Consider the following 27,845-nt stretch of genomic DNA (forward strand, 5'->3'; position numbering starts at 1 on the left):
TCGGGCAAGCCGTTTAAGTGGGGTCGAGTGACGAACTCGCACACAAGAAATATAAAAGCATAGAAAATATATTGATTTATATCCTAAAAATAAAGAATAAACGATTTGAAATAATAATATATTGTATGAGGAAGTAAGTATATTTCTGTATATAACACGTAAAGGAAATCTGCTTTTGTGTCGTTGCTAATAATATATAGTAGGAGTAAGTTTTTTGAAAATATAAATAATGGTTGCATTATTTGAAGACGAAGATAAAAGGAAATTCATAAAAAACGTGAGATATTTTAATGTTTGGTGGGGAAGGGATCGATCTACAACTCACGTGGCCCTCCACGAGACTGGGTTTTGACTTTGAGCAGCTATCACGTTTTTTAATTATTAGGATGTTTATAATCATAAAAGCATAAAATTATTCTTTCTTATTTTTATCGACGGCAAAGGTCGCATGAATGTAAGAGCTACCCACCACCCATGAACATTTACAAAGGCGAAAGATCGTTTACAGACTTTACGCTTCTACTGATAGCTGAAAAGTGTAGGGGATAAAAAAGTATTGACTTAAAGGTATAAAGAAATGGATTGGGAAGGGTAAGGTAAATTAGTAGGGTTAAGGCCTGCTGGCCTGCATGCTACTATTGCACGCCGATTTTCCTAAGAAATGGATGGATCATATGTTTATTTTATGTATGTCTAGTGTAAAATAAAATAAATAAATAAAATTTCTAATTCAGCATCAACTTCAGCATGTTAATTATACGAGATGCGAACATCAGTAACTCATCTTTATATTATACTAGCGGTCCGCCCCGGCTTCGTCCGTGGTACATATTATTTCGCAATCAGTGCTGGCGTAAGAGCCACTGACACCCCGTGCGAAAATATTGTGGCGCCCTCTTGAGGCAAGCAATATCAAGTGTTAGGTTAACCAACTTCAGATCTTGGCGCCCCCCAGAATTTTTCACCCTGGGCCATTGCCCCCTCCAGCCCCCCCCTAACGCCGGAACTGTTCGCAATAAAAGGTAGCCTATGTTCTTTCTCAGGGTCTAAAGATTGTCTGTGCCAAATTTCATCAAAATCGGTTAAGGGGTTTAAGCGGGAAAGCGTAACAGACAGACTACTTTCGCATTTATAGGTAATATTAGTAGGGATTTCGTCGGTAAGTGTGTATGTCACTGAATTCCTAAAGAACTGGACCGATTTTAGTAAATGTTGGTAAACACTCCGAGAGTGCTTTAACCCTCAGAGTGATTGAACTTAATTAGTTAAATTTTGTGCAACTATAGTCCTTGTGAATAGTTTACTAGAGTCTGGCCAGTCAAAGCTGAACCCAGTGTTTTTGTAGCGGCCACACTATGGAATGTCATCATGGCGTTTCGGCGTAGTTAGTTGTCAGTTTTGTTGAAAAGGGTTTAAATCCTTTACTTTAATAATGTTTAAATCCTGCTGTGTTGTGTACATAATGCACCTTTATACTATGATCACTTTTATGAATATCAAAAGTATCAAAATGTTTTTTTCCTACTAAAGCCGATGTTACCAGGTCCATATTTTTTAAATTTGCCGCCCTTTACTGGGTTCAGCTTTGGCTGGCCAGACACTACCTAGATAGTTACAATATAGTTTGTTTCTGTTTGATTGTAAGAGCCAACGCGCACGAGCATCTTTGTCTCCGCAACTATTTTGTCTCTCCCATCAATTTGTATGGGGAATTGCGTCGCTACGTGCGCGCACTTTCATACTATAATAGCCCATGGGTGGGAGAGACAAAATAGTTGCGGAGACAAAGTTGCTCGTGCGCGCTGGCTCTTAAAAGTAACAAAAATCTAAATTAAATTCTATAACTCGCCGGCCGTGGTCTTCACTTCGCTTCTCGCTAATTTATAGCAAACAAATAGGTGTTAAATTACGTAGGTAAGTAGGTTAATATTACAGTTTGGTGTGGTTTATTTTTAGAAAAAGTTCACAAGTTTGAAAAATCCTCCACTCCCAACGCCTGTGACTAGAACCTTATAGAAAAAATAAGGGCTCTTAGGGAAGGATTTTCTCTATTTTTTTAATCATCTTGCGTAAAACACAAACAAAGCTATATTTTATTTTAATTTAATAATACTTGCAACTATTTAGGCGCTGACAGCGCCGCACCGCGTTTATAAAATATGATGAGTGTTGGATGCACAGATCGTTGGATGAGTGACCTGAAACCTCGCTCACGGGACTTCTTTTGCGGCGTAAATTCTTGTGGTTTACGGCCGGTTACAGAGCTTCACCGACCGTCAGTGCCTACTGCCTACCATCGGCCCTGACGATACGCATTGACCGACCGTCAGTTAGTATCATTCAGTGCTCTGCGTACCAGTGAACTGACCAGCCCCCCTAGCCAAGTGGCTTTCTGTTAGCGTAGCGTTCAATAGAATAGACAACGAATGTATGAGATTGACGTAAGCTGTAGATACCTTGACTAGGGGGGCTGACCTGGTATCGATGTTCATGTTCACGACGACGATACACCTTACGATACACGCATGCGCGTAGTCAGTGCACCGGTCGGTACAGCACTGAACGCGTTCATTTGTTTGAAACAAATTGTTTCCATAGCGCGTCAGTTGACCGACGCTACGCACGCGCACGCGCTCGACCAACGGTCCTCGTGGCTCGTACGCAGTGCGTAGCAAAATACGCGTGCGTATGGTCGGTCTAGCACTGTACGGTTTATGAATTTCCATACATATGACAAGCGCGACTGACGTACGCACTGACGGTCGGTGAAGCTCTGTAACCGGCCTTACGCATTTTCTTTCTCCACACTCTTTAAACGATTAAAGCCAACTTTTCAATAAAAATACAATCCAAGTTATTCTTCTATACCTTATTTTTATTATGCATATCAATTGGAATATTACTTAGTTATAATAAAGAATTAGATAATATATTTGCTGGTGACCAATTGTAAAATCTTGCTGATTATTATTTGCTTTGCGCTATTACAAGCTTGATGGTATACTAATTATAGTGCAAACGATTAGCGCGGTTGTATGAATCTGCCTCTACATTTTATTTACTCATGACATTGTGATTACATGTTTACTACTAGGCTTCAAAGTTGATGATGAAATAGGAGATAATAAAACCATCTTTTATATATTCACACTATTTTATTTCTATAAAATAATTTATTTAATTTAACCTAGATGATTATATAAAATGCAATTATAAAAGAGCCTTTCACGCATACATGTCACACCATCCTACTATAATTAATATAATAATACTAGCGGTCCGCCCCGGCTTCGCCCGTGGTACATATTAACGTTTTCTCTACATAAGAACCATCCTCGTACTTCAAGGAATATAATAAAAAAAGAATTATCGAAATCGGTTCAGCCGTTCTCGAGTTATGGAATTACAACGAAAAGTGGCATTGATTTTTATATATTAGATAGATGTAATTAATAAAGGTACATTTACAAAGGCACATAATATTATGTCTAAACAATTAAATTATTGACAAGATTAATTTATGAACTACATTTAATGCATCGATTCAAACTTATTACTCTATAAACCATAAATATATATTCTTTGCCTATTTACACTTATAATTATAATACGTGAATCTACAAAATGACAAAATTCAGATCCAAATAATAACCAATCAAGTACGTACATAAAAATACGTTCTTTAAACACTAAGTATATCATTACCATCCTCGCGTACTACAATTCTGTAGTTTCCATATTCTTAGCGTTCTTCATATGTTCCAATTGCTGATAGAAGTCAAAGTTGGCTTGTTCGGGCTCCGTTTCATTCGACTGTATGGACGGGAAAGCGGCGGTGGTTATGAAGTAGGGTTTCTCGTTGGACATGTCTTGGTTGACTGCGTTTTCATCTAGCGAGTCTCGTTCAGACCGGCTCAATTGATCGTCGGACTTGTACCAGTCGTTTTCGTACGCGTGTAGCCAGATGGGGTTGGAGCCCTTGCTGCTGTGCTTGTTGGTGTTGGGGACCCGCCCGCCCGAGCGGAGCGTCATGTCCGAGTCGCCGGCCGTGGGGGACGCTGCGGGTTGAAATTATGTTACAAATAAATAAATGTGAAAAAACTGCAATGTATAAAATTGATATGTTCACAATTTTAAGAAATATTTTAAGATTGGTAAATTATCTTCTTAGCATACCATAGTATCATTGAATTGCCAAAACTATAAATTAAGGCTGGTTGCAGAGCTTTACCGACCATCAGTGCGTACGTCAGTCGCGCTTGTCATATGTATTGAAATTCATAAAACCGTTCATAGCTAGACCGACCATACGCACGCGTATTGTCATGCGCATTAGTGTCATAGTCATACACATTGTTGATACGTATCGTCAGGACCGACGGTACGCACTGATGGTCGGTCAAGCTCTGCAACCAGCCCAAGACCCACATAGTATCCCCAACTCACAGTACGCAGTAGCAGTGGCGGCCTTCAGCTTGCGCGCATAGTCCGCGCGCTGCGACAGGCAGGTCATGACGGTGAGCGCCAGCAGTACGGCCAGCAGTAGGCTCGTCCACACGAGCCAGTACACTGTCTGCGTGGACGCGACCGAGTCCACCGTGAGCGGCTGGTAGTCAGCCGGCTGCATGTCCAGCACGTTGAACTCCTGTTGTGGGAATAGGAAACAAAAATCATATTTCGTGTTTAAAATGTTTCGACTGACAAAAATCACTCAAACAGTTTCGCTAAAAAACGTAAAATGCTAATTGACAAAATAGCTCTCAACGAGTTGTGGGATTAGTTTAGATTATTATTAGGGATCACAATTTTTCTGCAGTTTACAATCGCGAGATAAATGATATTGTAGGTATTTAACGATTATTTTAATTTACAATTTATGGTTAAATCTCAGTTAAGTTTCATACTTCGCAAAAACAACAGACATTATTATACATATAATAGTGAGCTCATGAGTAATTTTAACTTATAAATGTCTCTATACGAAATATAACGTGAAAAAGGACCAAAAAGTATATTTTCTCACCTTCAACAAATCATCCAGCTGTTCGATATTCTTATCAACCAACCGCAGCACTTGTTCCACCTCCAACACCGAATGATCCTCATCGTTAACGAGATGCAAGTACAAGTCTGTTTTCGTATTATCCACTGACCCATCTTTATTTTCATGTACCCTCAAATCGTCGATATTAACAACGGATCGTGTGACTCGAGCGAGGTTTTCCCGAAATATGTTGATTTTGTCGCGAACTTCAGATGGATGCGAGCGTAGAACGAAACGCACGCGTTGATCCTCGCGTAAGAGGTATATGAATACGTGCGCCTCGTCGTAAAGTCCGTCTGTATCATTTGCTAGAATCTGACGCCGAGAAAAACATCTTTTAAGAAGTAGACATTTTATACGAAACATTAAGTGGAACATTATACTAAAAAAATTATTTGCAAGAAAATAATGTATACAAAAAAAATGATAAAATCAGAATCAAGATCTCTCTTATCTCATTTAGAATTTAAAATAAGAAATAAGTTTTTGTAAGCTGCAAACTTAAACAAAATTACACATCAATCCAACGATAAGTACGTCGCCTTTTTATCGGTAAAATATTGGACCTTATTTCACAGCAAAAAAAATATATTAAAAGAAGTAAGGTACCTTAAAATCGAAGTATCCCTTCATGCCTTTCTGTGGGTCGAAGTTCAGTGTAATAGCGCCTGTATCCACATCAACAAGGAACGGTGAAACTGCGAGGTTTTCTAACCCTTCTGTTAATGTTTCCTTTACGCTTCCCACGATGTAGTAATTTATTTTGGCGTTTTCACCTTCGTCTAAATCTACCGCCTGGTAATAATAGAGAAAATTATATTACTCTTTGGTTGTTATCAATAACAACATTTACGTTATTTCAGTTTATAATGTCATGTATATGTGATTAAATGTTATCCAAATCGGTTTTGTAGTTTTTGTATAAATTTGAACACATTGGACAAAAAACTACATTCAAATAATTATGAGCAGTGCACAGTATTATTTTTATTATCTTCTACTGTTTTAAACATAAAACCAACAACAGCAACTTATTTCCTTTCCGACTATTAAACAACTAATAAAAAATTTGCAATAATATCATATTTATTATATTTCTATCAAATACATAACACATTCCTTATACATATAATTATATAATATGGTATATGGGCCGGGTCCGCCCCGGCTTCGCCCGTGGTACAGGTTTACGTTTTCTCTACATAAGAACCATCCTCGTACTTCAAGAAATATTATAAAAAAAGAATTATCGAAATCGGTCCACCCATTCACGCGTGATGCCGTGACCAAGGAACGGGTTTCATTTTTATATATTGTATATTGCATTATAATTACCTATACTATGTCAACAAAAAAAGCTATTAAAATAAAGAAATTCCAACAAACCTTGACATGCATAAACTCAATGCCGAAATCGGCTTCCGTAGTGATGCCTCCAGTGAATATTTTGCTTATGAACTTGGGTCTGTTATCATTGACGTCATCAACATTGATATGGACCTTGATTGTACTAACTGCGTCGAGTTTTTCATTGTATTGAGGTTTGTTTAAACAATCCTCAGTCGCTAGTACGGTTAGTGTATAGTTGGACTTTAGTTCTCGGTCTAATGGTTTTGATGTTAATCTAGAAAAAATAATCACATGCAAATTAATGTGTAAAGAATTAAAAAGTTTTGGCCAGTTTTTTTTTAAATTATCGAACAGTATAAGTGATGTAACTACTTAGTTAAAAAAAAAAAAAAAAATAACAACAGCTTGAAATTCTATGACAAATAAGCCTTTTATGGGTGTGTTACTTTTAAACATGCAAAAAATATAATTTAAATTATTATTTTCTATGTCCTTACGCTATATATTTTAATAACGCCAGATAATTTATTTCCATACATACCTATGACTACTTCTATCCAGTTTGAACATGGCATCCCCATCACCGTCCACGATATAATAACAAACTGGCAATACCGGCTCATCGCCTCTATCGATTTCATCTCTCTCTATGGTATTCGGTAGCAATGTGCTATAGTTCGATACATTTTCCGTGATGTTTATGTGCGTGTGTTTATGTAGGAACCTAGGTCGGTAGTTGTCGACATTTTGTACGTAGATTGTCAAGTCTAGGTCTGAGCTGAGCGGTGTCGGTAAACCTAGGTCGTACGCCTCTATCCTGAGCTGAAAAAGAAATGGCGGTTGTTTATATTGATTTATTCTGCTTGCAAGATATTACTTGCAACTTTGTTCTCGCAAGGCTGTGAGTTCTTCTGTGAGCATGTTAATAATAATAATAAAAAAAATATTCGTATCGTGATCGTATTTGTATTTGTGTAAGACATTAAATTTGATAGATATAGAATTTATAATAGTGTTGGAAATCTGGTTATGTATAAATGTTTTTCAATCATGCATACGCACCTGATGAATAGTCTGCTTGTCGTTATCAAACGGCGCGATAGTGCGCAGCTAGTCAACCTTCATCAAGCTGCCTACCTATTTCACCTGATACACAGCCTGTTTGTCCCTGATTTTTTTATATAATTTTTTTTATTGGTGATAGGGAAGCGCTGGACAAAAATCTCGCCTGATTACATACACTTGTCCACCCTGAATACACTCGCACGCACCTGGATACACAGCGTGCTTGTCCCTGATACACAGCGTGCTTGTCCCTGATACACAGCGTGCTTGTCCCTGATACACAGCGTGCTTGTCCCTGATACACAGCGTGCTTGTCCCTGGTAGACCGCCTGCTTGTCCCTGATACACAGCCTGTTTGTCCCTGATACACAGCCTATTTGTCCCTGATACACAGCCTATTTGTCCTTGAACACACTTGTCCACTTGTACCTGGTAGACCGCCTGCTTGTCCCTGATACACAGCCTATTTGTCCTTGAACACACTTGTCCACTTGTACCTGGTAGACCGCCTGCTTGTCCCTGATACACAGCGTGTTTGTCCCTGATACACAGCCTATTTGTCCCTGATACACAGCCTATTTGTCCTTGAACACACTTGTCCACTTGTACCTGGTAGACCGCCTGCTTGTCCCTGATACACAGCCTATTTGTCCTTGAACACACTTGTCCACTTGTACCTGGTAGACCGCCTGCTTGTCCCTGATACACAGCCTATTTGTCCTTGAACACACTTGTCCACTTGTACCTGGTAGACCGGCCGCTGGTCCCGGTCGAGCGGCGCGGCAGTGCGCAGCGCGCCGGTGGCGGGGTGCACGGCGAACGTGCGCTCGCCGCGCCGCAGCCTGTACCGCACCGCGCCGTTGGGCCCGATGTCCGCGTCTATCGCTCGCACCGTTAGCACCGTCGTGCCTATTGTTGCGTTCTGCAACACGAGTACGTATAGCTAGAATGGTCAAGCGGGCAGAATCACTCGTTTTGAAGGTCAAAATTATATAATACCGCGTAACAACATAATTCGGCGGATTTTAAGATCGCTTCTGCGTTGGATCGTGTGATCCACAGATAAAAAAATCGCAAATTTATTTTACAAAAACAAAAAACGATTACATTTACATCTGAAAAACATATAAAATTATTATTTTATTGTAATATCTGTCAAATAACATAAAATTCATATTGTAATATTTATCAATCAACCCATTTAAATTCATTGGTTTTCTAACAACTTTACTTTTGTTAAATAATCTACTTAGGCAAATAAATTAACTTACCTCGGGTACTTTAATAGTGACATTTTGAGGTGGATGCACAAAAATAGGCGCATGATCGTTATAATCTGTAACGCATAACTTCAATTCTCCCCGTACTGCATTGGGGGGTAATCCCAAATCCCTCGCTTCTACAATCAGTGTGTAATTCCCGAATCTATCTTTTAACGATTGCTTTGCGAATAGACGCCCTGTGTTCGCATCTCCACCCACTTGTTCGAAACGAAACAGCTCTGTTGAAAATAAGAAGAATAATAAATATTCGTTAAAAATATATATAGTGATCAGAATTTATATTTTTTGGTTTTTATGGCATTCAAATGCTTTATAAATATAAATTTATAAAGAATAGAAAAAATTCGATCACGATGCTAGGATCAAGGATGCGGGTTCAAGTCCCGCCTCGTGATCGAATTTTTTCTATTCTTTATAAATTTATATATAGTGATCAGACTAAATTTAAAATTTTAAGTGCTCTACACAAAATTTATCAATAATAAAAAAAGGATTAATATACGTTGCGCGTAAAATAAACAACAACTGAACAACTGAATAATTTAAAAGAAATATCACATAAAGAAAAACCAAAATAACGTTACAATTTTTCTCAACATCTTTTTCAAATAAATGTCCAACCAAAACGATCCAAAATCTCACCATATCCCTTCCCAGCGACCAAATGGAACTGCACTCTGCCATTGGGCAGGTTATTATCATCAGCATCAGTTGCAGACACGGAAACTATCGGCTCTCTATGGTTATGGAATTCACTGATGGTCGCACAATCTTCTGGCACGTGTAGGATTGGTGGATTGTCGTTCACGTCGTCTATGTTTATACTGGAAGGATTCGAATATTATGCTATTGCATAGCTTCTATCGCGGGCCTTGAGCGCGGGGACCGAATCGATAAATTCCGTAACGAAAAAACCTCACGCTCCCCACTCCGACGGGCTCGAAGGTGTGGCTTGAAGGCATAGCATGCAATAGCTTTACCGCGGCAGTCCCCGAGTGCCACGCGTCTTTTTATTGGGTTGTATGGTATAAATAAGAAGTGTAATACTTAGTATAAATAATAAGTGGCTTTTGGTATTATGAGCATTTAGATATCTTGGTTTTTGAGTTTGAAAACATTAGAAGGTACGTAAAAAAAGTCCAGTTTACGTGTGTCTAGGCAATAATAATTGTTCCAAATGGCCGATCTGATAATGCAATGAATCAATTGTATTTAAATAAGTATTGTTGATTTCTAATTTTATAATAATACCGGAGTAGTTTTAGTAGATTTTTTTATTTCTTTAAAAATTATACTCACACAACTTGTTTAAAGGCATTCCTGCTCTCTCCACTTAGATAACCAAACTGATAGTTATCCCACGCTTCCACAACTAGATTGTAAGTAGATTGTGTTTCGCGATCCAACCAATCGGACACTGTTAGTGCTCCTGTATCTGCGTTTATAAGGAATTTTCCCTAGAATAAATAAAAATAAATAATAAATAAATGTAACATATCGACATTATGTACTTGGACTAAAAGAGATTATAAAATGTTTAAAACACTGTTGTAATTTCGACTATATAAAATACAATCCGCCTACATGTATACAAAACTTCCAAGGCGAAAATATTATGTATGCTACGTTTTAATATAATAATCAAATCTGCAGTTAATATATTATAATTGACATTGTTGGAGTCTTATTGCAAATATAAAATACAAGATTATTTTTTGAGGATTTCTTGTGAAAAACTTTTAAGTACCGATAAAATTTTAGTTCAGACAATTTGAGCTCTTAAATAATACCTGTGTAGACATCCGATCTAGTAAATATGTTATTTTCCCGTATTCCGCCGAGTCCACATCTTTAGCTATAATATTAGCAATGATTGTACCGGGCTCTGTGTCCTCTTTAATGTGATACTCGAATGGTTGCGATTCGAATACTGGGTTGTTATCATTTTCGTCCAATACCTAAGAATAAAGAATAAAATAATCTTATGAGTGTTTGTTTTCAAAATGGTCAAAAATCTAAAAAAACATATTCTAAAGTTGTATAGGAATATGTAGGAAGAGACAAGCTCATTATAACTCTTTCCTAAATAAAAATAAACTTAAAAATTATAAATTATATTTAGATTTTTGAAGTGAAACTTCTTTAACGGGGTTGGAAAAAAATTTAGTGTAACATTTTCGTTACGCGTGACATTTTTCCGTTACGCGCCTTCTTTTTCTTATCCCTACCACAGGTGATTCGACGTATTTCTGTAAAGTTGCATACAATAGTAAATTATATTTTGAAAAATAAGGTGATAAAGAAGTTTCACTTCTTACGTGTGTACACTAGTACATGCACACATTTTTTTTATGACTGTTCATTACACATACCTGAATAAACAAATCCACAACAGCGTGTCTAGGAGGCACTCCGCTATCTATCGCTTTTACTGTAAGATTAAGCCATGGATACATTTCATGATCGATTTTATTGGATACAACCACTTCACCAGACTTTCTGTCGATATGTACCAAGCCTAAGGACGCACTTGGACCTAAAAAGTGTAAATTATTATTAAGATCTATTATTTCTACTCAATGTCAAGGCTTTACAAATTTTAGAAACAATATTTTTTGGTAAACCGAGTTTCGGTTTAATAAATAATGTAATTTGGTAAAAGACTATTTAAGCATTTAATTCTAGTTCCCTTCATGCTGATTGAATAATTTGTTAAATTATGGATTATTCAAGGTATGTTCTAATGAAATTTTATATTACCATCAAGTACGTAAGTCATAGTCCGATTTTTATCTGGATCATCAGCTAGCAGAGTTTCAATATGCGCCCCGTTCTTAGAATTTTCTGGAATCGACGTCTTATAAAATGGCTTCCTGAATTTTGGATTATTATCGTTTTGATCCAGTACTATAATAGTTAATGTGGCTGATGCAGTTTGTTTGGGCCCGCCTTGTATTGCGGCCATATCTTCTACTGTTATAACCAACTTTATAAGTTCTACCTTTTCTCTATCCAGTACTCTAGAAAGAAAATATAAGTTTATTTATGTTTATCGAGGAAGGCTATGTCCACGCTTTGACCAATAGGAGCGCAGCAGTAATGAAAAACATAGCAAAAGCGGGAAAATTTTCTTTTGAGAGCAAACGTAGGTCAGCTAATTACAAAAAAAAAAAAGCGTGTAAAAAGAAAGAGAAACATTAACAATCAAATCATGACCTGATAATTTTGTAGTAATTTTGCAATGATACGCAACTCCAAAATTTAACAAAACATGGAATAGTATTGTAATACATATTATTTTATTATCACAACGTACTCACCGAACTATGCGCAAAGAACCATCGACTGTGTTCAAATCCCAGAGCGCCAAAAAGTCATAATCTGTGGCCAGCACTTGGACGCCATCTTCGTTTCGCGCGTAACTGTTCTCTTTGTCTATGGAATATCGTAGTACAGGCTGTTCGTCTGGGTCATACGCCATAGCGCGATATATTATTGTACCAACCTAAAAAGATATATTTTTTTATATTTCTTTTTCATGGAATTGAAAAAAAAATTACAATAATTTCTAACTATAATATATTAATCTGGAACACACAAATCTAAAATAGAGAATGCATATTTAAAACAATATCACTCATTCGAAAAAAAAAAATTAAATACATGCGTCATATGCTCTTTTTTGTGTATCCAAATAAATTTTATGTCTATTATCTATGTCTATGTCTAACTTTCGCAAAGTAATAATATTACCCATGTTTACCTGAATATTCTCCATAACTTGCACATCCCCTGGCTCGACAAGCATCGGTGGTTTATTATTAACATCCACTATCGTAATATTGACAAGGACAGATGCACTCAATTGGTGTTCACCAATACCACCGTCTAACGCCACCTGGTGGTTAAAAATTTAAATTAAATAGATATTAAGTACAAAGGGCCACAGATCAAAACATTTTATTCAAAAAAAAAAAAAATATAAAAAATCTTACTTATCACATACTATCTGTATAAAAATACAATTTATGCAATATTCAGAGTATTAAGAATAGGTTTTTTGCGTATACGTTGAAACTATTATAACATAAAAATAATATGTCAGTGAAGTAATTCACTTTTCTCTGGTGAATATTTTCCCCGTAAAACACAAACAGTTTAATTTAAAATAGCTATAAAACAGTAACTTACCACAGTAAGAGTATATCTAGTGACTTTAGGGTCCGTTCTGTCTGGGTCTAGACTGGAACCATTAGCAACAGACACTAAGCCGGTATGCGAGTCTATTACAAACTTATCACTAGCGCCTCTTTGTATGCGGTATACTATGCGATTGTTCGGGTACGAACCGTCGTTATCGCGGGCTTTCACCTGGGAAAAATAACTTACATTTTATCACTTCTATAAATACTTACCATTCATGGCACGAGTTAATTTGATGTCTTAGCACTAAAACGTCAAAATTATCATTTTATCACCATAACCAAATCCAGAATCAGACTCAGAAATTGGTAGTCAAAAAAAGCTTCGGACGTATTAGTTCTCACCGGAGAACCTACTACACTATTTCCCCCCTTATCCATACTCCAGAGTATTATAAATGAGAAAGTAACTGTGTCTGTCTGTTACTCAATCACGCCTAAACTACTGAACCAATTTTTATGAAATTTAGTATGGAGCTATTTTGATACCCGAGAAAGGACATAAGCTACTTTTTATCCCGGGAAAATGACGCAATCGGCAATCCCGGAAATCCCACAATCCCACCATTTAAAAAACTTACCTCAATAACGCTAGTCCCTGAAGGCATATCTTCTGGTATAGCACGTTTATACATGGTGAGCGCAAATAAAGGTGCGTGATCGTTCACATCTTGCACATACACTGTCACCGGCGCTGTGGACGAACGCTGCGGAGTACCGAAGTCATGTGCACGCACCTGAGTAGGTGAGATATTATAAAATAGGTTATTACTTTTAATATTTTTTAGTTTTATAGCATTCAAATGCTTTTTTTATACGAAATTATAAAGAATAGAAAAAACAAATGACGCGCCTTCGAATTCCGCCTTGTGGTCGAAACTTTATTATTAGAAATATCTAAAAAAAAAAAAAATTCTTTGTAATTTATTATTTAGGTTATTACGTTTTAGACTATAGACGTAGTGGGGTAAGTTCGCGCATCGTGTAATTAAGAAATTGGAAATTTTTATCTTTTATCATGTCTGCATAGAATAAAGTTTATACTTATGAAAGATATGATACTTATGTTTATCCTTATCCTTTCTTATGAAAGGAGAAGGATTCGTAGGAATGACTTCTGACTACAAACAATAATAGAAATAAAATAGTGACATGTTTGTACCTAACCCACAAATTGTTCAATAAATGAGTTTATTTTTTATTCATTAATAATAGAAATTTAAATATCACATCTAGTTTATGTACATGGTGATTCTTACCGTCAAATAAATAGGTCGTATATTAGAATTATCGCCCGGAATCTGTTCGAAATCGAGACCACTGACAGGAGTGATGATGCCCAAGTTCGGATCTATTGAAAAGTTCTTCCTGTGATCTCCGCCTACTATAGAATATTCGATGTGGCTATTTTTTGTACCTAAGAAATAAATGAAAACTTAATAAACTATAACAAATAAGTATGTACACATAACTACTACGTAACTTGCATTAACGTAGTAATTTCTACTTACGCATTAATTTTAAATGTAATTTTTTAATATAATAACTCAGTAACAAGAACAGTGATCAACCAAAAAATTTTTTACAGAAAATTACTGATTATAACACTTCTATAAAAAAATTCTTACCATTTAAATCTAGATCTCTAGCTTCTACAATAAGAGGATTTTCAAACTCCAACTCATTTTCAAGCAACCTTGCCTCATACTTATTGGCAAGGAACATTGGAGCATTGTCATTGACATCTTCTATGTTGATTATTAACTGTGCCGTATTTCTATTGCCTTTGCCCTGAAAGTAAATTTTATTTTTGATTCAGATTTCATACCAAAATCCTACAACATTCTTAAGAATTTAAAAATATAGTTCATTGAAGAATTTAAAAATACAGTTACAAAAAAAGATCTTAAATTCTAAGATAAATTAATACAAATTTGTTTTGTCTCATATTAGGGTCTCATTTGAATATTTACAACGTAGCAAGTCCGTTTTGTAATAATTAAAAGGGTAAATATGAGTATGGTTGTTATTTCACGTTTGAATTACTAAACGGAAATAGGGTATGCAAATTTATGAGTTAGGCATTACTATGCGTAGTAGGGTGCTAGCAAAAAGTATGTATGTTAAAAACAGCAAGCAGCAGCGTGAATCATGCTTGCTTAATAAGTAAGCCTGATTCACGCTGCACCGTGCCGGGGACTGACCGTCCAGCCGGGAAACATATGAAATAAAATCTATACAAACTTCAGCGCCGTGCCCCGTACGAGCCACGCTCAGGCATGAAAAAAAGTATACTTATAATAATAGTTCTAGCCTCGTACGGGAAGACCAGGTAGCGTAAATCAGCCTTTATAGTAAGATTTTTATAAAATATAATATGTATAAATATTTATATTTAAAGGATAAGTACACTTAAAATGACTTACTAAATCATCTCTCGCTTCAACTGTGATGTAATGCTGTGATACGAGTTCTCTGTCGAAACTGTCGCCGCCAGCTTGTTTCACTGTTATGGCTCCTGATATTGGATTTAAGTTTAACCTGGAAATTATAAGGTTTAAATTTTATAACAAAATCATTATTAAGGATACTATTAACGAGGAAATAGTAAATAAACATCGTAAATTCCACGTCATTGTGAAGAACAAGACACAACTTCATTCGTATTTTTCTTATTGTAATTATGAGGAAAAATAGTTTTTTTTGCAGAAATTTAATTTGTTTTTTTTTTTAAACTTTAAATGTACATCACATAAAACTTTTTGAGAGTACAGGAAAATATAACAAAGCCTCCTCAACTAAATTAAAAAAATATAAAATTTACATTGTACACAAACAATATGTACTTACAAATGAGCGATACTTCCACTCAGACCAGTGTATCTAATTCCCCTTGTGCCATAATTATCGGAATCTTGATCTAAAGCCTGCACCCATGCTATTGTGGTGCCGACATCGCAGTTCTCAGGTATCGACACGGTGTATACAGATTGTGTGAACTCGGGGTAATTGTCGTTTTCATCCTTTATGTGTACTGTGATTGGGACCACACTGTTGAAAGTTATAACATGTTATGATGATATTCACGTTTCCAATAGTTAAATTAAATTAAGTCATATTTGTATATTCTATAACCAGGTGATTTATTTTTAAAGAAAAAGATAACAAAGACTAACGCTTTGAAAAATTAAATTCATCTTTCAAAGTATAAACCATCCAGCAATTATTATTAGTTGTAAGTATAATATTATGGAAGATATTCAAATAATTACAAACCTCATTTTAGCATCTTTGGTAACAATTTCTTTGGCAACAAGGCTAAAATTCATCACAGTAACCTTCTCATAGTCAAGGTATAAAGGATTATTGACTCTTATAAGGAAGGACGCTTCATTGATTCCCTTAAAAGGTGTCACATCAAAGACACCATTATCATCAACTATGTAGAGTTCAAATGTACCATTCTTTCCCTGAAATATTTGGACACAATATAGTATTAGCTTTTGTATTTTAATTAATTAAATAATTTTATTAGAATTAAGCTGTAACAGTATTATAATTATAAGTTACTATTTTAGTTGTAACTGTTAAGTTAACTGTATTATTTAACTTTACTAAAATAACAGGCTATATTTGGTAAAACATATTTGACTATATCATTATGCAAATTAAAATAACGTCATATCCTACGAATAAAGCCACTCGGGCGCTTGTGGCTTTTTATTTTTATTTTTTATTTGAAATCTACGGCTTATTTTACACCTATTAGTCTAATAAACCTATAAAATAAAAACTTGTATACGTAGAAAAAATTGATTTTTTAAAAAGCCACTATTTCAATTTCTCGAATCACCCGCCGAAAAGAGCCACTAAAGTCATAGTGACTTTCTTCTTCGCGGGAGTCGAAGGAAGCGGGGTTTCGGGCGGGGCGCTCGGGCCATTCGGCCATTTTTCCGCGGATACGCGCGCGTCGTGCATCAAATTCACAAGCCGGCCGGCCGGTGGTGCCAAAAATAATGAAACGCCGAGGACTTGAACTGGTTAATTTGGCTTTAAGTACAGAGAAAGTGACGAAAAGTAAGTACACGTTAACTATATCACTAGTTTTGAAGTCTAATAATCATTATGACTGTGTGTAACGCTAGTTTGGTGGAGTTGTTCTAAAAACTCTAGCTTAGTAACTGCTTAGGTACTTATATTTCCGGTGTGTCTATTGTGATAAATATGATAAACAACCAATTTTCTTTTAAATATTTCGAATCTTATAGGAATTTTAAAGTGATTTCATGCTTATTTTGTATTTTAATAATATTTTATATGATTCCGAACAATAAGACCACTATTGCTAGCGTGGCTTTATTCCACAAAAATGGCTTAAAATACTTCTATGAAGATTTTATAATTCTAATGGCTTTTATGGCGTTGTTCTACGGACATTTCATATTTTGTGTATTTTATGATAGTAAGAGTTTATTTTCGTGTAACATTTATACATTAAAAATTATAAATTTATTGATTAATTTCTGCTTTTTAAAAATATAGGCAAATTTCATAGATTTAAGCTTTAAGTTTGATATTTACAATAAAGGCCCTTATGGCAGTAGTGGCTTTTTTCGCTTGCACTTTTTTAGAACTAGCTTCATACTATCTTTTTTCACGGGTCTTCATTTATGCGGAAATTTAGGAAAATTATGTTGTTTATTTGTTAATTGGAAGTCTATATTGATGCAAAAATTTCTTCACGATCGGTTTAGAAGTTTTTGCGTGAAAAAGGAACAAATCTCCAAACAAACTTCCAGGTTATAATGAAATTATTTAGTAAGAAAGCTAGCTATTTATTACAGTTAGCATTGTTATCATTTAAATTAAGCGTTTAATTAATTTCCAGATGCCCGTAAACGAGTACTGTCCCCGGTACCACCAGGAAACGAGGAGGAAGTATCATACTTATTAGAATATTTAGAATCTGGTGTACTCAACAATGATGTAAGTAAAATCTTAATTTTTTCGGTGTACGGTGTTTTATGTTTCTGTGTAAAGGGAATGCAACTTAACAGTATTTAGCCGATATTTATTCTATAAACACAATTATTATTTATTACTAATATAAAAAAATAATACATTACGGTTGATTGTAGGACAATGAAGATGATCCTGATTCTATTTGCAAGAATACACCGGAGTCAATCAGTCAGAACATCACCGACAATCTAATATTACCTTCTATATATAATATCATTGTATTACCTACAACATCGATTACTCAACAATATGAAGTATTACAAAATGTGCTGATTGAAGACGTTTACCACTTTCCGTTTACTGAAAATACTTGCTCATCTGTCATAGAAGATTATGAGACCACATATGATATTATGAGTAATAATGAGCCTGCCGGGGAAGAAAATAATATGCTTCCAAATTTATCTATTAAATCAATTGATCTTGTACTAGACAGCCCCAACACAACTTTTAATATACCTTCCCCAACTTTGCATGTAAGTTCACCTGCAGAAGATTTAAAAAAAAAACGAAAATGCAAACAAAAAAAAGGATTAGGGAAGATTCGGACAACCAATATGACGGAGTGGATAGATGTTAAAAGGAAAGTATTAAAAAACTTAGGTAAGGAGTACGTTAACAGGAAAGGAGAACATAAAGCTGAGAAAACAATAAAACCACCATGCAAAGACGTATGTCAAAAAAAGTGTAACACCAAGGTGAGTGATTCTGTACAACAATACATTTTTAAATGTTATTGGGAGCTTGGAAGCCACGAGAGACAGTGGGACTTTATTTCCAAATACGTTTCCAGTCACGAACCAAAGAGAATAAATGCGAAAGGACCAAACCGATCTCGAATTATGAAATATACTCTGCCAATCAGCTCAAAAGACTCCGTCATTGTATGTCGTACCATGTTTCTAAACACGCTTTCCATCAGCGAAAAGACTGTGAGAACACTATTCGATAAACAAATAGACAATATTGAAAATATGTACAAAATAACCGACTTGAGAGGAAAGCATAACAACCGGCCCAAGAAATTGTCTGATAACATTTTGGACAGTGTAAAGGATCACGTCATAAATGCGTTGGGACCTATAGAATCGCATTATTGTCGAAAAAACAGCACCAAACAATACCTAGATGGTCAGTTGTCATACAAAAGACTTTATGAATTGTACCTAGAATGGTTCGACGCAGAAAAGTACGGTGAACAAAAATCTACTCTTCGACAGTACCAAGACATTGTCAACACAAATTTCAACAAAGCTTTCTATGTTCCTAAAAAAGACCAATGTGATAAGTGCCATGCTTATAAAAAGATTACTGAACCAACTGGAGATGAACGAGAACAACACGAAAAGCATATAGAATATAAAAAAATAGCAAGATCATTAAAGGAAGCCGACAAATCCGAAGCTGAAGAATGCCAGGATAATTAATAATAAGTAAGTAGTAATAATAAGATAATAAGTAAGATAAGGCAAAGCCAATAATTTAATAATAACTTAGCCAAATAAGAAAGCCAAAAGAGGCTAAGACTGATATAAAACTGTTCTGTTTTTTAATTTTATTTTTGTAAGTTTAAGCTGTTTTTTTTTCCATAATAAAGTTTATCTTTATAAAAATGATATTTTATTAACGTGATGATCAATACTATTAAAAAAATGAAATAAAAATGTACAATACACCTGTACACTGCAGTTTAGTAAAAGACCCAAGTGCTCTTACGACCTCAGATGTTCCGCTGAACAAGGACACAATGTCATTAATGACTATTGAATCTCATTTTAGTCCCGCGAATAAACACTTAAGAGACATATTTACTAGAAATATCCAAATTTGGCGGACTTAAATTATGTAATTAACAACTTAGATCAGTTTTACATAGCTCGAAGTATTATATAGCTATTAATGTCTTCTAGAATTAAAACAAAACCTAAAAAACCTCCTCCTGTAAAGTTGACATTTTGCAATTACGCCTTTATTCGTAGGATATGTCGATAAAATAATACTGTTAACTGATGCTTTTTTTAGCAAAAACACACAACAACATATCAAGATAATCATTTTATTTTGTGTTTATAAGTCTTCTAACAATTCAGAGATCAAAAACTATGTCAAGAAGCAAATACTTTATATATATAAACCTGATCGTAATCATAAACTTCAGGTATGGCATCTTGAAGGAATGTAATTGGTGTGTTTTGTTGAGCATTCTCCATAACCTCGCACACATATCGCTCACTCCTGAATCTTGGCTTCTCATCATTCACATCAGTAACTATGATTGTCACTTCGGTTGTAGCACTCGGCAGTGGTGATATGATATGTGATTCTTCTGTAGCCTGAATAATAGAATTTAATTAATGTAAAAAAAAAATGTTGTGTGGTTTTATGAAACCACGGTAAAAGTGAAACTGTTCGAACGGTTCCGAACACTGCTTTGTGTAGCGCATGTCGCGTGTCGGTCGGCTGCCGAGTAGGTATACCTACTCGGCAGCCGCGATACACGCGACATGCGCTACACAGACCAAAAAGTTTGAGACGATGTAATAAAAGTTTCACTTTAATAAGAAGAGTTTGTAGGATGCATATTTGATATGGTTGTAATCTGATGTTAAATATATTGTAATATTAATGAATCATTTAAAGTTATAATAAATAAGTCATGATGTTTTAATAATTATTATAAATTATGGTAAATTCTGTTTCTTTATTTGAAGAGTACACATATTAAAACAATAAAATAGGCAATTTCTTACCAAAATCTCCAAAATATAAGCCCCATTGCTGTTATTAGGGTCCTCTCTATCCAGTTCATTAATAGTGTACACAATGCCTGAACTGGTGTCAATCTCAAAGTGTTCCTCACCCCCTGATATGATGCTGTAGGAGATTCTATTGTTGATACCACGGTCCCCATCAACAGCTTTGACTGTAAAGTTTAAGATATATTTAATATGATTTGGTTACTATTTAAAATCTAAAAAGAATGTTTAAAAATACAAATGTACTTATAATAATATATTAATAATTGTTATGATACTTTGTTATGTTTCTTAGTAAAATCATAACAAATATAAAGGAATATTTTGATTGAATCGGAATTACCTTGTAAAACCGATGTTCCAACAGGTGCATCTTCACTAATGCGTGTAACTGGAGTAGCTACCACAAACTCTGGTGGTTGATCCTCTATATCCTGCACTTTAATAAGAATAGCTGCAGTCCCAGTATTAATTCTCCCTTGGTTTGCTCTGTCCACTGCCAAGACTCGAAGTTGATAAAGTGATTTACGTTCGTAATCCAAACTATTAATTAAACGTATAACTCCCTTCCCGTTTACAGTTTGGATTGAAAAGCTTTCCTCGTCTCCGTCCAGTTCTTGTAGGTGATATAAAACCTGAAATATTTATTGATTTATTTTGCACCAATTTCTGAATTTAGGGATAAATATTTTGGTTTGGGCTTTTATGACATTGACAAATGACAATCAGTTGACAATTGACATCTATATACATATAATAAATCTGTAGAAGGGTCAATTCTGTACATTGAAAATATTGAAAAAATAAATAGCAGGGGGTGTTACTGGATCGATACCAAACCCAAATATGTGATTAAAAAAATTTTTGTCTGTCTGTCTGTCTGTCTGTCTGTATGTGAAGGCATCACGTGAAAACAAGCGGTTCGATTTCGATGAAACTTGGTATAATAAATTATACCTTATTATCCTGGGCGTAAAATAGGATACTTTTTATCCTGGAAAAATACGTAGAAAAAAATTAATCTTAATTTTTCAGTTTTATCCATAGACGTTGTTCCGTAGAACCGCGAACACACGTTGCGTATTATTATACGCCTAGCCGTATTTGGGAATTGGGTCCAATAGATATTTATAAGATGTTATTGACAGAGGTACTCAAAATGGAGAAATAACCATCCACGCGAAGACCGACAACCGCGCGGACTGAGTCGCGGGCGGAAGCTAGTTGACAATAAAATGTCATTTGAAATAATACAGTTCAGAAACAGAAGAAGTCCCTTCTTATTGGGTGGAGCCATTAATTTAGAAAAGAAGAAGAAGAAGAACAGTATCAATAAAATTGTTTTGGAAGTTATAAATTATTAATTTTATTTTTAATGATTTATAAGTATTTAAAAATTATGTTTACGGCACCTCATTATTTACATGTACTTATTTCCTGTTATTTAAATAATTACCACATCCTTTGAACTTACTTGACCATAAGCTCCTTCGTCTAAATCAGTTGCTTCAACTGTAGCTAAAATTCCAGGTTTTGCATCTTCTTTCACCGTTATGGCAGAAGGATAAGGTTTAAAAATAGGTTCGTTGTCGTTGACATCCTCCACTAACAATAAGAAACTTTGCGTTATAAAGTTACCCTCACCCAAGTGACCGTCGGTAAGGGTTAAAACAAATGAGTATTCATCACGCACCTGAAAGAAAAGTTAATAAATCACGGACTTTTTTTAACCAGACATGCAAATATTTCATATTGTAAATTATTATATTTATTAAACGTAAAAATGTATTAATATGTTGGTACCTCTCTATCTAATTCCTTAACTAAATATATATTAGCTTCGTTGGATGAAATGGCTTCTATTCTTAAAATATCACTACCGATTTGGTTTCGAATACCAAATTTCAAGGCATCTCCATCTGGATCTATTCCTCGTAGTCTGTATATAAGGCTACCTGAAAATGTTCATTTTTATTCTATAATTGAAACTAAAGGGAGGCAGTACCTATACGTAACATTAAATGTATTTGTCAGAATACCGCGGGTCTACTGTGTGTTTGTCCATTTCCACGCGAAAACCACTGAATGGATTTTGATGATATCTACCTACTTGGCAGTGATGTAGCAAATGAGCTATATAAATACTTTTTTGGATAAAGTAATCATGAAAATGTTGAAATGAAATTATTTTTATCAATGTCTACACATAATGACTGAATGGAAACAAAATTAACAAAAAAGACTTATGCTTATGATATTATAATATACAATCTTAGATCATTAATATACAATAGACTGATATAAATCGTGGATATATTATAATATATACAATAGACTGATATTAAGGTACCTACGTAATATCGATAAGTTATCAGACTTTGGTTCCCACTAAGTGCTACCATTGTAGGGCTTCCCTTCCCCCTGTTGGGTGTTAGTTGTCTTGGAAACAAGTTCCCCTTAAACCAATTTCCGGGTGTCCGTCCCGTAATGCGATGTTTTACACTCAAACGAACTTAAATATTTGTGCATAATGCTTTACAAATGTGAATGAGCGTGAATGCAGAAGGTTTCTTTAACAAAGGTCTTTGAACCCTTTTAGAGTATCTGTACGTTTTGTATACCGGACGCATAAATTAAAACTATTGTTACATATTCGTGTTTATGCAATGGAAGATAGAAGACCGCTGAATCTGTTGAATTAATATAGTAAAACAAGCTTACGACGAAGTTATTGATGTTTTTCAAAAGCATAGATATAAACTTACCAACTGGTGTGTCGGGGCCCTCCTTCAGTCTTATCACGATTTCAGAACGCCCATCTATCAAGAATCTCGGTGGTCGGTTACTTTTAACTACGTGGCACAGAAGCAAAAATATAATTACTCCTATAAATCGTGGAAATTTTAATCGTACTCTAGGCGGTGTTTTCGCATTGTTCGTATTAAACGTTCTTGTGTACATGGTTCACCTGCAGCATCGGATATCATATGTTATTGTGAAAAACATCATTTTCCCTGAATTTTCCCTCACACGGTTTCTCCGTGGGAAGCTGCGTGCTCTACGGGTGAAAGTGTTGACAACACGCTTTACTTAATCTCTGGTACGTGCTGGGTTATTGGCGGGCAACTGTAAGAGACAGGTGACAATATTATTAAAGAAAGGTGATAACGAAAGTACATTACGAAAAACGATTTGGCGGACCAGCGTGACTGTGCTCTATTTATTTTACCGCACTATCGTCACGTTCAAGTGTACATATATTATGATATGTGATAATATAAATATCAACTCAGTGCTTATAAACGATGACTGATTATTTTGTTACGCTGCAGACATATTTTATCGGTGGGCATATGAGATAGGTAGTAAATAATGAGTAAATCATGAACATGCATAAGTAAATAAAATAATAAATAATTGAAAATTAGCGTAACCTACGTTTTCGTTTGGTTGACAAGGCTATTCCCCTGCGGTAAAGTTCTCTTATCCAAGGTAATTCGTGGTTACCAAAAACTAGGTCGCAGAGTTCAACAAATAGGTACCTAATGTGGGCTCTAATAATCTCAAGATTTTTATTTATTCTCATTGACTACCTTTCTACTTATTTTTAATTCAAAAATAAAAAAGTGAAGAAGAGATATCCAAAAACTTCTGACAAAAATATGTGTAATTAAACGACCCATTCACATTTTAAAGAATATAATATTATAGCCTATGATTATAGCCTATCAGGCCAGTATTTACTAGTAAATAAGTTGAATGGATAGAGGAATGCGTAAGTCCATTCCGCACGCTAGGCGTAAACTACCTATTAGGCACACTGACATCTATTTCACACGATTCCCTTTTAATCAGATTTTTAATGATGTTAACTGAAATCCCAGTATGTGGGTTACAGTGGTATGGGAACCAGTGCGTGTCAAAGGCTGTTAACTGGCCGTGTCTTATTGTCTCGTTAGCACATACCTTGCCTAACTCGAGATGGGAATTATTTTATATACCTAGCATTCATCTTTACATCTGTAACGCCCGTGACTAATCTTTACTATCAATACTGCTTTGAACATTCACAATCGATTTACTTACGTATAAAAGCATAATATACAGTAACGAATTACCGATATTACTCTATTTGAAATTGTTTTGTGAAAATGTGCTCAATAATCTTATATTTTTTGTTCTCCAATTTCGTCGGCCTCAATCAATATGACACGCGGGAATTTTTTTTAAATATTTTTTTGGCAATATCTATCTACGTACCTACCTGAAGTTTGTCCTTTATTCCAGGAATATGTGATCGCTTCCGATATTAATATTATAGATACATTAAACCTTATTATATTCATTTTTGATATAATATACGTTAATTACCGCTACGAAGCTTAGCAACATTAAGAACATAACAAAATCAGCTTAAAAAAAAAAAAAAAAAATTGAATTAACCAAAACCAATAAAGCACGAACGAAAAGAAAAGTCAGAACCATGTCAGAACATAAAATTGATGTCTTTTATAACTACGTTGCGCATATTTTGTTTGATGTTGGTTTTGCAATTTATTTATTTTACACAAAACTTTTTGATTTCATAAGAAATACGATAACGTTAAATCCGATAGAAAAAAACATTACAAAGTTAATAAAAAGATTTGAAGTTACGACCCAGCTCTGATGTTTCCAATTTTGCAGAACGAATTAAGAAAAAATAACGAAGTGTAATGGTTTCAATGTTTTTTTTGGCATTATGTAAACTGAAGTTGTTATTATAAACTATTGATCAACGTATCTATTGTTAATACATGCTTATGTATTAAATCTTCATTAATAGTAGATATTAACGTGCTAAAACTTCAGGCTAGATAGATCAAGAGATAACTACAAATATAATATTATCTATGTAAACAAATTTGTTGTCAGATTACATAATACCTACGATAAAATTTCTTTTGCTTAATGAACAATTACTACATTTATAATGTGATCATAACCATTATAAAAGTTTTAAGAGTTACGTCAAATTAATGAGAAACAGTAATTTCTATGGCGTATTCACACGCACCGGTCTTTCCAAACAATGGTGACATTACATAAAAAATAATTAAAAGTGACCTCGCATTACTGGACGGGTTGCGGTATATGAACATGGTATAATCATTACCATTTTGAATGTACGACTGTAAAAATACGAAACGAAGCGCTTTACCCTCCCAAACGAAGTTATCACTTCAAAATGTAGAGTATCCCTAAGAGAAGATATACAGGATGTCTCAAAAGAAAGTTTATATTTAGTGGATGAATAAAAAAAAAAGTAAGCGGTGTATTGAAAAAATGTTTATTAATTATTAAAATGATTTAACTCCCATGGACTTTTTCTTGTGGGGGTATCTTAAATCTAAAGTGTATGCCAAAAACCAACTTTCTTTTGAGACACCCTGTATTTTATTAAGATTATGCTATAATATATATAACATGTTCATCAAAGCACTTTGAGTAGGTTCCTATTACTCTTCTGCAGAATAATTTTTTCTTATAATATGTAACTTTAACTTTCTAAATAGAATATTATGGAAAAGTTGCTTCCTTATTAAGAACGTTATAACACAGGTTAACTGATCTGTGTAGCTTAAGTACTCCTACTATCCATTATATAAGTCATTATTACCATAATTACTAAGTATGGAACATATTACCAATACATTATTATTTTCAATTAGTGCATCCGTTATAATTCATACTTATTTAAAAAGAAAAGCTGCTATATACCAGTAAGTACTGACTGATTTTTAGAAAATTTCACACGATTTGAGTATCGTTGATATGAGAATAACCGATGAATAATTCGTCAAAATCCTTCCTGTCTGTTTGAAACAAAAGGCTCATTGGGTGTGAAGGCCGATGCTCGAAAATAATGGGAGAGTGTCGGAGGTTGAACCCTGCTTTTGTGAACTATCATTCACATACGAGGATGTGTGAGAATTTTGCTAATAGCTACGTATTGCAACTGTCATATCTTTGCAGTCTTGTCATCACTTACAGCTAATGAATTCTGAGCTTCAATAAATGAGCCTCTTGAAGCCGTGTTGGCTTAGCGTCTGCTGTATTGTTATTTAAATTAAGGGCACTTTGCATGCGAAATGTCATTGTAGCCGGTATTACACTTTAATTCTTGTAATGAGCAAATATACATAAATACTTAAAAATATTATGATGACTTATTTTACTTTAAGTATAGTAGTATTTAATAAATACTTATTTTATCGTGAGACTTCACAAGGAAACCTTGCGTTGCACTTTCTTTTTGTTTGTTGACGTAAAGGTGTGAAAAATAGAAGAATAATAATTAATTATGTTATATTTATATGAGTACAGTTACATATAGGTACTTTGTTAAATAGGTATCATGTATGTTGAGAAAGTGTATACAAATTAAACAGGTATTGTGTATGTCTGTGTGTAATGGCGTGACGGAAGACAGTGAAGTGTTTACTTTTAACCAAAAGGAGTTCAAATCACTCGCCGAAACGAGAGAAAGCTTACCCTCCGTTACTTCATTAAACATTTCAAATCTATTTCTCATTGTTTTTGACTTTATTATAGGGAACTAGAAAATAAATGTCATATTTCAATTTACAAATCGATATACCTAGTGAAGTCTTAAATTTAATTAATGGTCTGGAATTAGATTAGTAGGTAGGTGTTTAGTAGGTACTATGGCAGTGGCATTCGTTCTAAAGTAATAAAAAAAAAAGATATAGTACCTAATAACAAGTCGATATCTACAATAATGATTTTCTTATATGTTAGTATAATTTATTAAAATACTATAAAAAGTAGAACTACGGCATTACAATCATACGTAACGTACCTAACCATATAAAGTAGCTTATATTATACTGTCTAACATTAAGTCTATATTTATTTTTAACCGACTTAAGAAAAAGGAGGAGGTTATCAATTCGGCCGATATGTTTTTTTTATGTATGTACACCGATGACTCCGAGGTTTCTGAACCGATTTACGTGATTCTTTTTTTGTTCGATGCGGGATAGTGTCGAATTGATCCCATAAAAATTTTATTCGGATAGGCCCAGTAGTTTTTATTTTATGAGCATTTTTGTCTGTATTT

At 34.6% G+C, this 27,845-nt stretch overlaps 1 protein-coding gene across 1 annotated transcript in view; it reads right to left on the reverse strand.

The window, feature by feature from the left end:
- Window positions 1-3,449: 3,449 nt before the first annotated feature.
- Window positions 3,450-27,845, reverse strand: part of LOC123693541 (cadherin-23) — a 38,868-nt gene continuing 14,472 nt past the window's right edge. Inside the window, exons 2-29 of the mRNA XM_045638701.1 lie at window positions 23,488-23,848; window positions 22,526-22,677; window positions 22,197-22,415; window positions 21,066-21,357; window positions 20,717-20,889; window positions 20,102-20,299; window positions 16,221-16,414; window positions 15,795-15,995; window positions 15,371-15,485; window positions 14,573-14,735; window positions 14,204-14,361; window positions 13,526-13,681; window positions 12,934-13,113; window positions 12,506-12,640; window positions 12,063-12,247; window positions 11,503-11,762; window positions 11,115-11,278; window positions 10,533-10,700; window positions 10,042-10,199; window positions 9,385-9,566; window positions 8,731-8,960; window positions 8,205-8,381; window positions 6,936-7,216; window positions 6,431-6,668; window positions 5,654-5,839; window positions 5,024-5,359; window positions 4,447-4,645; window positions 3,450-4,058 (exon numbers count right to left, since the gene is read on the reverse strand). Of these exons, the coding sequence (XP_045494657.1) occupies window positions 3,718-4,058; window positions 4,447-4,645; window positions 5,024-5,359; window positions 5,654-5,839; window positions 6,431-6,668; window positions 6,936-7,216; window positions 8,205-8,381; window positions 8,731-8,960; window positions 9,385-9,566; window positions 10,042-10,199; window positions 10,533-10,700; window positions 11,115-11,278; window positions 11,503-11,762; window positions 12,063-12,247; window positions 12,506-12,640; window positions 12,934-13,113; window positions 13,526-13,681; window positions 14,204-14,361; window positions 14,573-14,735; window positions 15,371-15,485; window positions 15,795-15,995; window positions 16,221-16,414; window positions 20,102-20,299; window positions 20,717-20,889; window positions 21,066-21,357; window positions 22,197-22,415; window positions 22,526-22,677; window positions 23,488-23,683 (5,637 nt within the window). The 5' untranslated portion in view covers window positions 23,684-23,848 and the 3' untranslated portion in view covers window positions 3,450-3,717. The remainder of the gene's footprint in view (window positions 4,059-4,446; window positions 4,646-5,023; window positions 5,360-5,653; window positions 5,840-6,430; window positions 6,669-6,935; window positions 7,217-8,204; window positions 8,382-8,730; window positions 8,961-9,384; window positions 9,567-10,041; window positions 10,200-10,532; window positions 10,701-11,114; window positions 11,279-11,502; window positions 11,763-12,062; window positions 12,248-12,505; window positions 12,641-12,933; window positions 13,114-13,525; window positions 13,682-14,203; window positions 14,362-14,572; window positions 14,736-15,370; window positions 15,486-15,794; window positions 15,996-16,220; window positions 16,415-20,101; window positions 20,300-20,716; window positions 20,890-21,065; window positions 21,358-22,196; window positions 22,416-22,525; window positions 22,678-23,487; window positions 23,849-27,845) is intronic.

The sequence above is a fragment of the Colias croceus genome, chromosome 8 (assembly GCF_905220415.1).
Source record: "Colias croceus chromosome 8, ilColCroc2.1".
Classification (NCBI taxonomy): domain Eukaryota; kingdom Metazoa; phylum Arthropoda; class Insecta; order Lepidoptera; family Pieridae; genus Colias; species Colias croceus.